General features: G+C 43.7%; 1 protein-coding gene across 1 annotated transcript in view; it reads left to right on the forward strand.

Annotated features, from left to right (window-relative positions):
* Window positions 1–272: 272 nt before the first annotated feature.
* Window positions 273–15,111, forward strand: part of lcor (ligand dependent nuclear receptor corepressor) — a gene marked incomplete at its 3' end in the record, with an annotated part of 73,369 nt that continues 58,530 nt past the window's right edge. The window contains exon 1 of the mRNA XM_084558399.1: window positions 273–500. Coding sequence (XP_084414525.1) covers window positions 404–500 — 97 coding nt within the window. The 5' untranslated portion in view covers window positions 273–403. The remainder of the gene's footprint in view (window positions 501–15,111) is intronic.

Raw genomic sequence — 15,111 nt, forward strand, 5'->3', positions numbered from 1 at the left:
TGCACTGTAACACATCTGTTGGTTTAAACAATGCTGCGTCTTTATGGCCGCTTTTTAAATCCCCGGAACACACTCGCCCTTTGACACACATAGCTTAAAGCCATGGTAAATTTGGAGCACAGGCGCCATGTGCCTCACTCCAGCCTATACAACATTAAAACAGACAAACATCCCATTAAACGGCCAATGGCAGCACGTCGCCGCGCAGAGATGCTGCGAGAGAAGGAGGGGAGGGGGCGCATTTCGGTGGGTGGGACGAACGAGCGCTATAGAAAGGGGGATGCTGCAGCCGCGTCCCCCTCACATCGCTCTCCACCCAGCCCTAGAATAAAAACCACCGGTGACGTGCGCGCAGGGAAGCACCCAGCAGTATGTGCGCGCCCACGGGAGGGGCCGATAGAAAATGGCGAGTCTGTGCAAAAGGCAGCAATGCACGATAGAGAGGCGCGGCTTTCGGCAGGAACTTGACTCTTGGAGGCACAAACTCATTCACTGTGTAGGTAAGCTCGTTTGGCATTGTGTGTGTGCGTGTGTGCGGCTCGGTCCCGGCGGCCGGGGGGTGCCGGTAACTGTGTGTTTTAGTTTGTTTTTGGGAGTGTGTCGGGCAGAGGGAGCCGGGGCTGCAGCGTCCAGCTATAGGGTCTCCATGAAGCTGTCATTTTTTGTTGCGCACGGCTGTAGCCTGGCGCTGCCCTCCTCCTACCGGACACATCCTAAACGAGCCCAAGTTTTTGGTGTCATGTCGGGAACGTCTCCAGGTGTTCCACCTGCACACTTTGTGTTTATGTGTGAGTGGTCTGTGTGGTTTTAGTCAGTGTTTCTGTGTGATCTGGGTTCATTTTATACATTATTACTCCATAGCTGTTTATTTATTGTAAGCAGGGCTGGTCACGTGTGCAGATGGAGCTGCGCTTCGGCCAATGGGCTCCTTCGCTATAGGCTGACTCGTGCCCGAGTGCGCGTCTCCGGATTGAGTTATTTTTTTTATTTTTTATGATGGTGGAGGTGGGGGGGGCAGGCCAGTGCGCGCTCTCGGTCTCCAAACATGACGCCCCCTCCTCCTCCCACTCCGCTGCCCTGGAAAGCGGCTTTTGGGAGCGCGCTTTGCTGCATTGGGGGGGATATGTCAGTGGAAATAATTTTAGTATTTTAGGGGGAAGGTAGCTCGTGAGGGGAGCGGGGGGTCGTTGGGGAGCGATGCCTCTGCGCTTGCCTGTAAATCGGCCTTGATACTTGTTGAAACGTCGCTCCTGGATGCGGAGGAAAAGTCCGAGGTTTGCCCCGCGGCGCAGTTTGCCTTCAGACGTGTTTATGATTATTTTAATATGTTTATGACATGACAGCATCCAGAGCTCTGCAGAGCGGCTGGAGGCAGCGGCTTGGCTCAGGCTTTGTCTTAATGTGGAGGAAAAAAGAATCAGTCCTTCTGACCTCTTCCTGCTTTGGCCGTTAGTTAGTTCATGTCAGCTTTTATTTGGGGTTACTCCTGTATACATCCCACCACCCCTACCTCCCCCTCCCCTCCTCCCCCAAATCCTCCATCATTCCTGGTGTATTTCATTAGCTCAGTTTAATCCGGTTACTCTGACCCATCTCGATGTTATGGCAAGATTATCATCCACTCTTCGCCTCTGATCTCCTAACCTCTCCGGGTTTCCTCGCCTCTCCGCCAGGCTCCTAATCTGGCTTTTATCAGCGGTTTAAAAAAGCAGCAGCTCCACCTCCACCACCTCCTCCACCACCACCACCACCGCTGCAGCAGCAGCAGCAGCCTCAGCAGCAGCAGCAGAGTCGGGGTGTTGCTGCTCCACTTGTTTTTGGATGCGTCTCTGTGTCCAGATGTTGCGTGTTGACCTGTCACCTAGCCTACTTACCCGTCCAACCGCTTTATAATAACTCCAGTTTCTGAGCAGGCTGCTGGAGCCTGTTTAGTGTGTGGTGGAAAAAAATAAATAAACTCGTAATCTGCAACCTTCATCTGATCAACACGAAGCCAGGAGGTATCAACAAAAGAAACCAAGGCTCATCTCATGCTTCTGTCCTCCATGTGTCTTACATCTCGTCAGTTTAACTCAAAAGTCTCTTTTCTGTTTCGTGTGCTGGCGTTGATGGCGCCTCATGCGTTGGGGGGGGGGGGGGGGGGGGGGTTTCTGCCTATATTCATAGTGTAATTAGTGCTGTTTAGATGATTTATTGGGTCACTGGGTTTGAGTTAAAAGCTGGATGATGTTGGCCCCTCCCTAAAAATGTAACGCAGCTCGGAGAGTCCCAATTACCTATAATGTGAAAGAGCTGCATGTAACCCATTATAATGATAAGAAATCTGATGGGGGGAGGAGGGAGGAGGGAGGAGGGGGTGATTCAACACACCTCAAGCTCACTATTATGCACAGAGCGATGCTACACTACAATGATTCCACAGGGCATTCAGATACTACAAAGCCCAACCATTAACTCACAGGTGGATGTTAAAGCTTGCTTCAGCTCGGTGCAGGGTGCCGCGTGTAGGCAAAGTAGTTCAGCATCGTTCTTTATAGCTGGGTGTTCGTTGGTTTGCAAGGCCTGGCTGGTCCTAGTGATCGGAGACGTTGATATGTTTGAATCTGTTGAATCTGGAAACTGTGAAAAAATAAAAAAAAACAATACTTTAAAGTGTTGACAGTGCAGTAAGTAGCCTAAACATGTGCCATTATTAATCTTATGTGCTGTCAGTCATCTTGTGCAAGTTTATAGATAGATTAGCACATTATTAGGCTGCAGTAGTCAATAGTTTTCTTAGTTCATCAACTGCTTTGTTAAGAAAAGGTCCAAAAGTAGACAGAGTGTTATTTTGTCTGACTACCGATCAGACATAACATCAAAATAAGAATAAGAAGCTTTGTTGTCACTGTCTGATGAAAAACAATGGAATATAGTAAATTATGACCACTAACAGGAGAAGTGAATAACATTTAAACCATCTTGTGACAGTTCAATGTTCTGCTGGGAAACTTCTGGACCTGGCATTCATTGGTGTGGATGTTACTTAGACATGTAGCACCCACCTAGACCAGACCAGGCACCCCCACCCCATAGCAATGACACTCCTTGATGGCAGCAGCCATCCCCAGCAGGATGCAGCCTGACACAGACACACACACAAAAACACTTTAGGAACAACTAAAAAAAAAAACATGAAGAACAGCACAAGGTGTTGACCTGGCCTCCAGATTCACTAGATCCCAAACTGATCAAGTATCTGTGGGATGATCCACAGAGGCCCCTCCCCTCAAAGACCCCCCTACTAATATCATCCTGTTGATCAGACACCACAGGAGCATACTTAACCTTAACTGCAGTGATGTTTTATTTTGCTAAAATACTTCTTTAAAGTCCAGAATTACACACAAAGGAGGATTGTAGAGAGAGCATGAAAGTTCCCACCTTTATCAGAAGTTTCTCAGAGTTCACTGTGTGGGAGACATTTGGTTTCAGAAGGTCAGGTAACAACAAAGGACGTCTAACAGTTTATTACAGCTCATAGTCTTGCACATGGATGCAGCTTGTCAAGCCTCATCCCGCCTCTCTCTGCAGGACCGATGATGAAGTTCAGCCTGTGTGCCATAAAAAGGTTAACATTATTAGTTGGTGGCAATTATAGTCCAACTGCTGATTCCTTTGGCACACATTCTGGGTAAGAGAGTGCAGCTAATTTGATTGCTGAAAGGTTGGCAGCGCTGGAGAGAGACAGACTGTGGAGGAGAGAGAGAGAGAGGTGTGAGTCTGAGTGGCAGCAGATTGCTATTTTACTTCCAACACTTCTCCAAATGCAGCGCTGATGCCGTCAGGGCTGCAGCTTTGACTCACTCGAGCTTCCAACGCGGTGTTGGTCCGGTTGAGCACAGGTTGAGGCAGGCGTCAGGGCAGGGCTGCTGCTTTAGTTTTTTTGTTAATTTTATTTGAACAAATAAACCCCCACCGACGTTAGCGCCGGTTAGCGCCAGACGACACAACGCCAGGCCTGCCAATGAAACACTATGAGAGGAGGACAGGTGACAGGGTGTGAATGCTCCAAGGACAGAAAGTCGCTGTTAATGAAGCTAGAATGAGCAGAAACAGTGATGTGAAAAAGGAAACTAGCAGATGCACTGGAGATGCATGTTTGTCTTTTTTAAATTCGACAGGAAAACATTTCACTCATTAAAGGACTAATGGCTAGAATTCAGACATCCACCTGTGAGTTAGTCCTGTCCCTCTGACTGATGTGACTCTGGTTAATGTCCTTTTGTTATCCGCTGATTAATGAACGAGCTGAACATGAATCATGCTGATTTTGCGAGAGGGATTTAAGAGAGTGGGCCGGGGCTCTAAAGGCAGGAAACGTCTTCAGTGATTACAGTTAAACCGTGATGTGCAAGATCAACCCTTTTGTTTAAAGCTATCAGTGAATGATTACCCTTTGGTTATCTATCTATCTATCTATATGTCTTTCTATCTATATGTCTTTCTATGTCGTCCCTCGATTACTCACAGTATTACAGCATCAAATCCGCATCAGGTCAACAAAATCCCTCCATCACGCCTCCCTCTCTGAGCGGACAGCTTTTATTTCAGTAATGGACAGATGGACGCCCCGAGAGATCTGCCTGCTACTTTCTCATCTTGCTAATTCTTTTCATGGGCTTTCTGAAGGAAAACAAAACATGGCACATTTATCTGGAGCCGGTGGGGGAGGAGGAGGAGGAGGAGGAGGGGACGGGGATGGGGACGGGGCGGGGGTGGAGTGGCAGCGATCCACCCATTTGACCAGACCGGATGCCAACACTGTAAATCTCTGCATACACTCTTCATTACACATGCATGCACACACACATACACACTGCTGCAGTGGATATATATGCGTGTGTGTGTGTGTGTGTGTGGAGCTGTCTCAGGGGCTGATCCATGCCAACCAGGAGACCCGTGGGAGGAGGGCTGCTCTCTTTGGGGTGGGGGTGGGGGTTGCAATCTGTGGAAAAGCAAAATACACCACTGGCACTGAGTGGATGTCGACAGAAGGCTAGTGTGTGTGTGTGTGTGTGTGTGTGTGTGTGTGTGTGTGTGTGTGTGTGTGTGTGTGTGTGTGTGTGTGTCCGCTGAGCGATGTGCTCTTTTGCAGCAGCAGCATCCCACCTCACGTTCAAACACGCTAACACGTTTATCCAAACCGCCGTCGCCATGGTTGCACGCGTTCTCCTGAATCTGTGTCTCAAAGTGTTTTTGTGTTTTTACAGGATGTTGAGAAAGTGCGACGCTTTATTACTAACTGTGTGTTTTTGTGAGTCTCTGGAGAGGAGGAGGAGGGCAGCCGAGTTTTTTACATGGCGGGATGTTATTCTCTTTTATTGTGTGTGTTTGTGTGTTTGTGTGTAAGACACAGTCGTCTCTTTGAGGTTTACCTCCCGTGAGATTTTTGAAAACACGTAATGTAGAGCGGCTGATTATTGGACCATCTTCACTGGAAATGTTTGTGCCTCGAAAACCACGCGAGAGGCTGAAAGGCTTGTTGTTTTAAGTCCATGAGAAGGGCTGGGCCTCAAACTGCTCAGGCTGATCAGATTAACTTCTCTTCTTCTTCTCTTCTCTTTTTATTTTGAACCAAAACAGTCAGTTAATAGACCTGGTTCTCTTAGTTAATGGTTTACCAGGACTGGCTGTCGCTGCTGTGACTCACAAGGTCCTGATCTGATTCAGTGTCGGTTCATTTAGAGATGTTTGTTTCTTCTTAACATAAAAATATCACAATAATTCTCTGTCCTGTAATTGTAAAAATGAAGGACTGATAAACACAAGGTTTAAGTTAAGATAAATATCAAACTAAAACTAATCATTGTGATATTTTCTGCAGATTTGTCCTTCTAGTTCACATCTTTTTTTTTTATTCCTTTGGTTTCGGTGCAGCTATTCTCTGTCTGTGTTTTTAATTTTTTGGATGTCCCTCCTACGTGGACTCACCTCATTGCTTACCTCTCCAAAGTATTGTCATGTGAAACCAGTCTCATGAGGCCAAAGCAACACTTCAACACTTCAAACAAGAAGATCCAGGACATGCAGGTTGAAAATCGATCTGAGGATTTTATGAATTGAATGATCTTCCAAATGAGGGTCAGTTGGAATTAGGAAATCATTTTTGTTTGAACGCAGCCCAAGGTTTAATGCTGCGTTCCAGAAAACTGGGAGGTCCTACTAGGAAAAGTGATCTGGAACGCCACTTGAAGCCGAAGGTCCTACTAGTGAAGTTGGGGCTAATCGATCTACGTTGACTTCACTGAGACGTCCCAGAACAATGGCAGCACCCGTGGAGATGCACACTGTGAGAACATAATTTACTAGACTTTAAAATGCATTTATCTGTGAGGATAAAATCTCTCTGCATAAAGTTATTAGATGAAGTGTAGCCTGACCTTAAAAACTAACAAAAACAAACGAACAAGTCTGACAAACAGAGAGGAGGTTTGTTGAGCGTCTACCGTCGTTAGCTTTCACCACAGAGAGAAGTATTTCACCTGTTGCTGGTGGAAAAAACTCAATTTCAATCATTGTCAGCAACTTCAGAAACAAAACAAATATTATCTTATGGCGGTCGGCCATGTTTGTAGTTTAGGTTCAACTTGGTTCTCCTGGAACGTTTTGAGGTCACATCTAGTTCACTCCAACGTCCCAGCTTTCTAGAACGCAGCGTTCGTCTCGTTATAAGTGGAACATCTATGATAATAATCTTCCATCTTCATAATCATTATTAACAGTCGTTAAAATACTGTTAATGATTGACGTGTGTCCAATCACAGCAACAGTAGCAGAAAACAAACAAGTGTTTTATAGACCCAGCTGAAATAAAGGAAGCAGCAGATTAAACAGCCGTCGTTCCACCGCTGGTCGTCGCCTTCATCAGCTCAGGATCAAACACGTTTAAGATGTTTCATTATTGAAAACAGAGCTTGGTTTTCAAAGAGTCTTCAGAGTTCAAAGACTCTAAAGTGTGTCTGAGATGTTAAAAGTAGCACTAGCCTGTCATATCATAGACACCTTTCTGTTTTTACAACATGAAGCTACAGAATCAAGCTCTGAGAAACGTTTGAGACCTGCTCCGCGGCCTTTCGGTCCCTTTTTCTTTCAGCGGGCCAAAGTCCTCTATTTCCTCAGTCTTTGTACACGGCGTGCCTGACTCAACCCAAAATTTATGTAAGTGCTCCATTGTGTACATGTGCCTGAGTTCCTTTTGTTATGTGAGCTACCTGACCTCATTGGTACAGTTCTTTGGACGCTGACGCCATGTGGGCTAATGCACGGCTTGTAGTTTGTGTTTGGAGTACACACACACACTCACACACACACACACACACACAGGATGGGTGAGAGGTGTTGAGGCTTTAGAGCAGCAGGAATGTTTACTTGGACCCGCCTTTAGTGAATTCCTCCTTGTTCTTCAATAGGGGCTGCTTTTGTGTGGAAGGTCATATTTGTGCAATCTGCTTTTCAGAGTGTTTGATTAATGGCACAAAGGAGCGTATATATATATGTATATATGTGTGTGTGTGTGTGTGTGTGTGTGTGTGTGTGTGTGCACTGCCAGATTTTTAAAAGCCGCAGTCTTAAAAGAAATTTCAGAACATCGAGGACAATTTGTTCATTCTTAACCTCCAGTGAGAACAGCGCGGGGGTTAAGAGCTCGGACTAATGGAGCGCTTGTAAGGAATGCCGTGTTATTTTAATTCGGGGGAATTTTCCCATCTCTTCCACTTCTCCCCGAGAATTTAGCATTAATGGATTTAAAAATGTGTGTCATTCCGACTGCCATTAACAATTAATTAATACTAAGCAGCACCTCGGTGTTCCTGCACAAGAGGAAGCAGCTAATGAGATAATGATGGGGCTGAGCAGTCGGTTAAGCAGTGGTAAGCTGTCACGGTTCACAGTTAAAGGGGCAGTCCGTGGGCAACTCAACACGTCTGCTCTGCATCACTAAAGCAGTTTTTTAAGCGAATACATGTTTGTGATGTAGTTTGTTGCTGGTAGATATAAAGTTAGATGTGTACCCAGCTCTACAGCAGTGGAGTTTCTCTTCCAGAGTACATGATGTTAGTTTTCGGCGCTATCACAGGATCACTGTGACTCAGTTTGGAGTGTCTCTGTAATGTACACTGACTTATCAATAATTGTAGTAGACCGATAAGAAACCAAACGGACATTTCTCCTGAAACGTATCGTTGTTTCTGTGAATTATTGACTTTAAGCAGCTCGTGCAAAAATTTAAGTGAAATACGGTGAATACTGGTGAATACTGGTGCATATACGAGCCACCGCACTCTAAGTTTATATTTCAAGTTTACAGTCTGTATTTTATATTGTTTTTCTCAGTTTTACATTTAAACTTATATTGTTTACCTCGTGTGTTATGTGCAGTTATTACTGTTTTACTGTAGTACTACTTTACTACTGGCTGCAGGTACAAAAATACATTTCACTGTCGTTGTACTATGTATAACTGTACATGTGACAAATAAAAACCTATATTATAGGTGAAGCGTAGTGAAAGATATAAAACACTGAATTTAATATCATGTGTAACGGGTCGTAACAGACTGAGTCAGGCTGATGTATGACATGTGTCACTTATAAATTAATTATTCTATTAAATTATTTAAGAATGTGTTATTTCTTCTTCTAAAATACACGTAGTCTTGCTTTAAGTCATTTCTAACACATGATAATAGTTGAGAATCCAATAATGTGATTAGTGATTAATGTATGAGAAGAATAATGAAATAAAAGGCACGAGGATAGTGAATAAATGTCAGGGTGAACATTTTAGAAGCTGAGTTTAATTTGGGCACGTTGAGTTTGAAAGACTCTACTGATGCACCCTGGGAAATGGCAGATGGGCGAGTCGGAGCGAGTGAGAGAGAGAGAGGAGGGAGTGTTTATTAAGGTATGTTCTTTTTTTTTTTTTTTCGCGGAGGACGCGTGACGGATGAGGTTTGCACAACAAATGACACGGAAACAATGAGCAATTATTTGCAATTCAAACACCGAAAGGGACTTGATTATTATTTTGGCCTTGGACATGAGATTGCTCATGGAGACGCAGATAAAACCTCTGCTGCTGACTCACAGACGAAAAACAACGGTGCTTCAAAGGACCAGTGAACAATTAAAGAACTCTTTTTGTTTTTTATTCTCAGACTCAGAGTGAGTGAACCTTTCTCAGCTGACTGTGTTTAATAAGAGAGACTCAGAGAATGTGGAGGATCCAAACTGAAACACTTGATGTGATAGATGTGTGTAAACTCCCTCACACACCTATGTGGACATCATATAAGCTGCTGTGTTCTCCCTTGTAATCATCAACTCGGGGCAGTGATATTTTTTTTTTTATTACAGTTCCCGGTGTATTAGTCACACAAAAGAGTGTTTCTCGGATATGATATGATTCTAAAAGTAATACGTTTAGCCTTTGAAAGTGTTTGGAAAAAGCTGCGATGCACCAGCACGTTCAGGAGATTCAGATGTGAAACCCCAGGAAACGAAGAGGTGGAGTGACGGCAGGTTTAACCCTAAAGGTCACCTGCTACCAGGAAGGTGGATCTGAGGAGCGTGAAAGAACTAGAGGAAGAAGGTATGATCTGCTCCAGTTAGCTTTCAGTGAAACCTTTAGTTCTTAAATGTTTTTGGTTTCACTTTTCCTGATAACCTCTCGCTGGCTGTAAAGCAGGGCTGCCCAGTACGTTGATCGCGGTAGATTGTGAAGGAAGGTAGTGTTGGTAGCTCGATGTTAGTCTGTCATTTATCTGTTGCACAGCATCTTCTTTTTAACTTTTTATTGCACCAGTCCCTCAGTTCAGCGGCAGCACAACAACAACTCAGGACTACTGTCTTTCTTAAAGGGACAGCGCTATAGTTCTAAAGGTGCCATGCAACACATTTTCTTCCCACCCTCTAATATCTGTTTGGACCTCCTTTATCTTTGATTCCAGCTCATTCTCTGTATCATTGTTTCTATAATCTTCTCCAATGTCTCCAGATTTATTTCCATCCAGTGTTTCATTCATTTTCCACCAAGATCTTGTATTGATGATGGGAGAGTCTGACCACTGCACAAAGCCTTCTCCAGCACATCCCAAAGATTCTCAATGGGGTTCAGGTCTGGACTCTGTGGTGGCCAATCCATGTGTGAACATGATGTCTCATGCTCCCTGAACCACTCTTTGACAATCTGAGCCCCATGAATCCTGACATTGTCATCTTGGAATATGATCCATTGATGGAATAACCTGGTCATGCAGTATATTCAGGTAGTCAGCTGACCTCATTCTTTGGACACATAATGTTGCTGAACCTAGACCTGAGCAACTGCAGCAACCCCAGATCATAGCACTGCCCCCACAGGCTTGTACAGTAGACACTAGGCATGATGGGTGCATCACTTCATCTGCCTCTCTTCTTACCCTGATGCTTCTCCACTATCCTTCCAGTTTTTAATAATGCCTTGGACAGTTCTTAACCCAGTTTTAGTAGTTTCTACAATCTCCTTAGATGTTTTCTCTGCTTGATGCATGCCAATGATTTGACCCTTCTCAAACAGACGACCACAGGATGTGTCTTTAGACATGGTTGTTGAAGAAATGAGAAGCTACTCATTGCATCAGTTGGGCTTAAATAACTTGTTGTCAGCTGAAAGATAATCACCCATGCAGTAATTATCCAATAGGAGGCTCCTACCTGTTTGCTTGTGTATATGTCGGTAGATCACTTTGACTTTGTAAAAATAGCCTGCAGGCCAAAAAAAGTGTGGGCATCCCTGCCGTAAAGTCTTGAGTGACAAAGACTGAGGAGAAAGCTCCAACCTTCCCTCACATGTCACCTCTGTCTTTTAGTTTCATCTCATTGTTTCACTGTTCACTCCTTCCTCTCTATAAATAAAACTCGAGCATAGATGTTGTGATCGAGTCTCCACCGCGGGCTCAGTGTCCCTGTTTCCATCGTCGACGGTGAGAGCGCACGGCGATGTCAGCGTTGTCACCAACACACAGTCGTCATTGTATGAGGAGAAGGACAGAGGGGGTGATCCCCTGCGATGGCTTCTGAAGCCACGGGGCGAGTTAGGGCCTGACTCACATCGCCTAAAGAAGACTGACCTCATTGTTTGCCGCCGCCACCGCTGAAGCTTCTTCTGTTCAGACCGAGAGATTTGGCGTGTCAGTGCAGAGCCGCGACGTTTGAGTGACACAAAATGGAATTTGATGGAAATGTTGCCACAGCAGAGACGCTCATTTGGTTTGTTAATACGGAGCCAGAATCTCTTGAGCTCCCTGATGACGGATCTTTAAATTCCGGCTTTTCCATTTTATATTTTAATGTAATCTGTACGATGCACTCTGAAGAATTTATTATGTTGGGAATGTATTGCTCTTAAAATGCTTTACAATGATAAATTCACCCAGGTCATGTGAGGAATATAAATCTTAAAATCTGCAAAAACATATTCGTAGATTCTAAACAACACTTTCTTATAGCATCACCTTCGGCCAAAATATCTGCTCCAGTTATCTTTTAGTAAAACCTTTAGTTCTTGAATGTTTTTGGTCACATTTTTCTTGATAACCTCTCACAAGCAGTAAAGTCTTGAGCGACAAAGACTGAGAAGAACGTACCAACCTTCCCTCGTTTAGTTTCATTTCATTGTCTGTTGATTTTCTTTTTTGGGCATTTTTAGTCTTTCCTTGTTGATGTTGTGATTGAGCCAAATTACTTTCCCTGTGGCACCACCACAGGCCGATACGACCTCCTATTTATAACCACACAATTATATAACCAAGCAGTTTACATGATGCGTCTTTGGAAGAGCGACCGTCAGCTGAGTAGGTCGTCGTACGCTTCCGGAGCTCATCTTCTCCGTGGTGTTTGGTAGTAGCAGTGCATCTTCTCCTCATAGTCTGGATGCTTGATCAGACTGAACGGATGTTGCTCATAAACAGGACACTGATACTTGAACCACAGAACAGCAGTAAATGCCAGCGCCCACAGCTGCTGCTGATGCTCCACTTTTGATTCGATTAATTCCTGAAATCCAACCGATCGCTAAACTGCGCGCCAGAACGTAGAGTCGAGGACGTGTCAGGATTTTTTCTTGGTGTTTTTGTCTCGACTGCCGGCGCGTCCAAATCACATGACCGATTTAAGACGATGTAGCAACTGGTGTAGAAAGTGCTAACTTCAAACCACAAACCAGTTTTTAAATTGTGTTGATAGACCAAGTAAAACTAGACTCATTATAAATAAATTACGTCAGGCTTTTTCCTGATTCCTGCCGTCACGTTTAGTGCAAGAAGAAATGCTAGCAAGCAGAGAGCGCTAGCCTCCCCTCTGCATGACGCCCTCTTTCCTGTTGGTGGAAAAATGCATCACGTCAACCAATCAGAAAATGATATAGCAATGGTTGCTGAGGAAGAGGGAAACGTTGTGGGAGTGACGCTGTATACAATCTATGGAGAGATGATGGTGAAAGAAAGAGTTTTGAGATTTAAGAGATTTGTGACCTTTAGACGTTACAGATTGTGACGCCTGGTAGTTTTGTAAATGATTGTAAATAGTCGTACAAATAATGCCTGATGCATTTCCTGCATTTTAATGTAAACAGTTGTAAATAACTTTTGTCGTTTGCCAAATTTTTACACAAGGTTTTAAAATGTACAGTTTAGATTTGCATTCTAAATTATAAAAATGGTTCGTTAAACATGTTTGTAGTTTTCACAGTGAAAAAGTTTTTACTGCTTGGATTTTATGTTTTTAGTTGGGTTTTAGGTCCAAAGTATTAATACAGTTTGTCAGAATGAAAAAAATAACTGTACAGTCACACATGAGAGGTTGAGATGAAGAGAATGACACAAGGACAAGGAGAGGTAAAACCAACAGTAGTCAGTAACGGCCAATTATACCAGAGACATCTGAGGGTTAAACGCAACATTTTCAACTAGAGATGATGGGACGTTAGCGAATGAACCGAATCTAAAAAAAAAGCATCTGTCCATGTAGAATCTATATTTCAGATATAGATAAGACTCAGGTATCCCACAAAGAGAATATGTTCAGGTGGGAAGTCTAAGTTTGAATGATTCTGATCCAAATCTTACCCTGTCACAGCGCTTAGTTCAAGGATAAAATAAGGCTGGTATCTTTTAAATAAATAAACATGTGGAGGACCAGCAGCTGTTTTCCATCTATGTAGGTCAGTGGTGATTTTGATCAGTAAATGTCTGTGTATTAATGTATTAGTCTGTCCCTTAATGTCCCAAATCTCCAAAAGTATTGGTTTCTGATGTTAAATCTTTAGAAACCGCAAAGGGATATACATTTTGATTTCTTTAAAGGTAATCTCAGTAATCCTGACAAACAGCTGGCCAGCGGAGATTTTTAGCAAATATTACTCGAGCAGGAGGAAAAAAAAAAAAAGCTGCATTTGTTGGGGATTATTTTTTAGCAGCAGATTAATACACATTTCATACACTAGTAAGTACTATTACTACTACTACGACTAGAAGTACATGTGGGGTAGAGTTAAAATGTGTGTGTGTTGGTGGTAATGAAGCTAAGGCCGTGGATGTGGTCGCTGCACAAAAGGCTTTGGAGAGAAAAAGAGAAAATATATCAGAGTATAAACTGTACACAGTTAATATTATACATCTGTTTAGCCATTAGACTATCAGAGCTTTGCAGACATTACGCTCGGGGAGTAGTACGTGAACTGACGAGCAGCGATGCAGATTTCTGCTTCCAGATTTGTTTTTCATCGCCGCCTACGACCTACCTTATCTCCCACCTTATCTCCCACCTTATCTCCCACCTTATCTCCCACCTTACACGCCATTTTCATTTCTTTGTCTACAAACCTGCAGTCTGCCGTTCAGCCTGCTTCTCCTGCCCGCCGCTAGCACAGCTCCTCACATGTGTAGGTGTGCAGTCAAACGCGTCCGTTGTTGTTTTGTTTGTTGCAGCGTTCAGGTTATTGTTTTATTCGTGGGTGTTAATTTCATTGTCTGTGAGTACAGGCGTAAATGGAGGTGATAAATTAGCCGCGGCTGGAGAGAATTTAGATGAAGACCGGCCTGATTTTCAGACACACTCTCGACCTTGAGTTAAAGCGGAGATGATTGAATCAGCGGTGAATCTATTTGTCCAAGCTCTGGCTGCTTTTCTCTGCAACGTGGTTTTTAAGATTTAAAGCACAATTAAATAAGCCAGTGCACTTATTTAATTTATTTATTTTTGGCAGCATCCACTCATCTGTACCTCCACTTAATAAGATAATCCTTTATTTATCCCACAGTGGGGAAATTTGCAGCCTTGCAGCAGCAGCATGCAGTTTAAGGGGCGGTGCACACAGGAGATGACAACAAAGTAGGGACATTGGGGAAATTTGTAGACATACGTAGGTTATTGCACATATATTACAGATGTTACAGATGATGCTGCAAGAAGTTGTCCTAACTATTATTGGGTGTTAGTGATTTTATGTGGTTTAAGCCGTTAGACAGAGGTTATTTCAGAGCTGAAGTCATATATCATAAAATCCCCATCCTAGCTTGAGTACCCACACTCGATTCTTATCAGATATGAGTCTGTAACATGACATTTGGATTTTATTATGAAAAAAAACATATCTCAGCATGCATTTGGACAGTCCTACAAGTAATCAGAGGAACGAAGTAAAGCATTCTCGACATAATCGGTTCACAACGGAGAGACTCCAGGCCGCGTGGAAGTTGTTCTTGCTTCCTGGTTGCATTCTCGCTGCGACCAACCAACCAAAGCTGCCGTCCTGAAGCTTTACGGGACGTTAACAATTAAACTCACCGTGTCCACGAGGAGACTTTGTGACCTTCATTTTTGTTCTAAATCCGCCGGCAGTTATTAGTAGTTAGCACTGGACGACCAACCTGGCAACCCTTCAGATAATTTATGGTTCCACTGAGCAGTGGGACAGTAAAATTTAATTTGATGCACTTTAATGCTCACGAGCTTTTCCATCTGGTTTTTACTCAACACTGTACTGGATACACACACACACACACACACACACACGGTACTGTACATGTG

Source organism: Chelon labrosus (assembly GCF_963514085.1).
Source record: "Chelon labrosus genome assembly, chromosome: 2".
Classification (NCBI taxonomy): domain Eukaryota; kingdom Metazoa; phylum Chordata; class Actinopteri; order Mugiliformes; family Mugilidae; genus Chelon; species Chelon labrosus.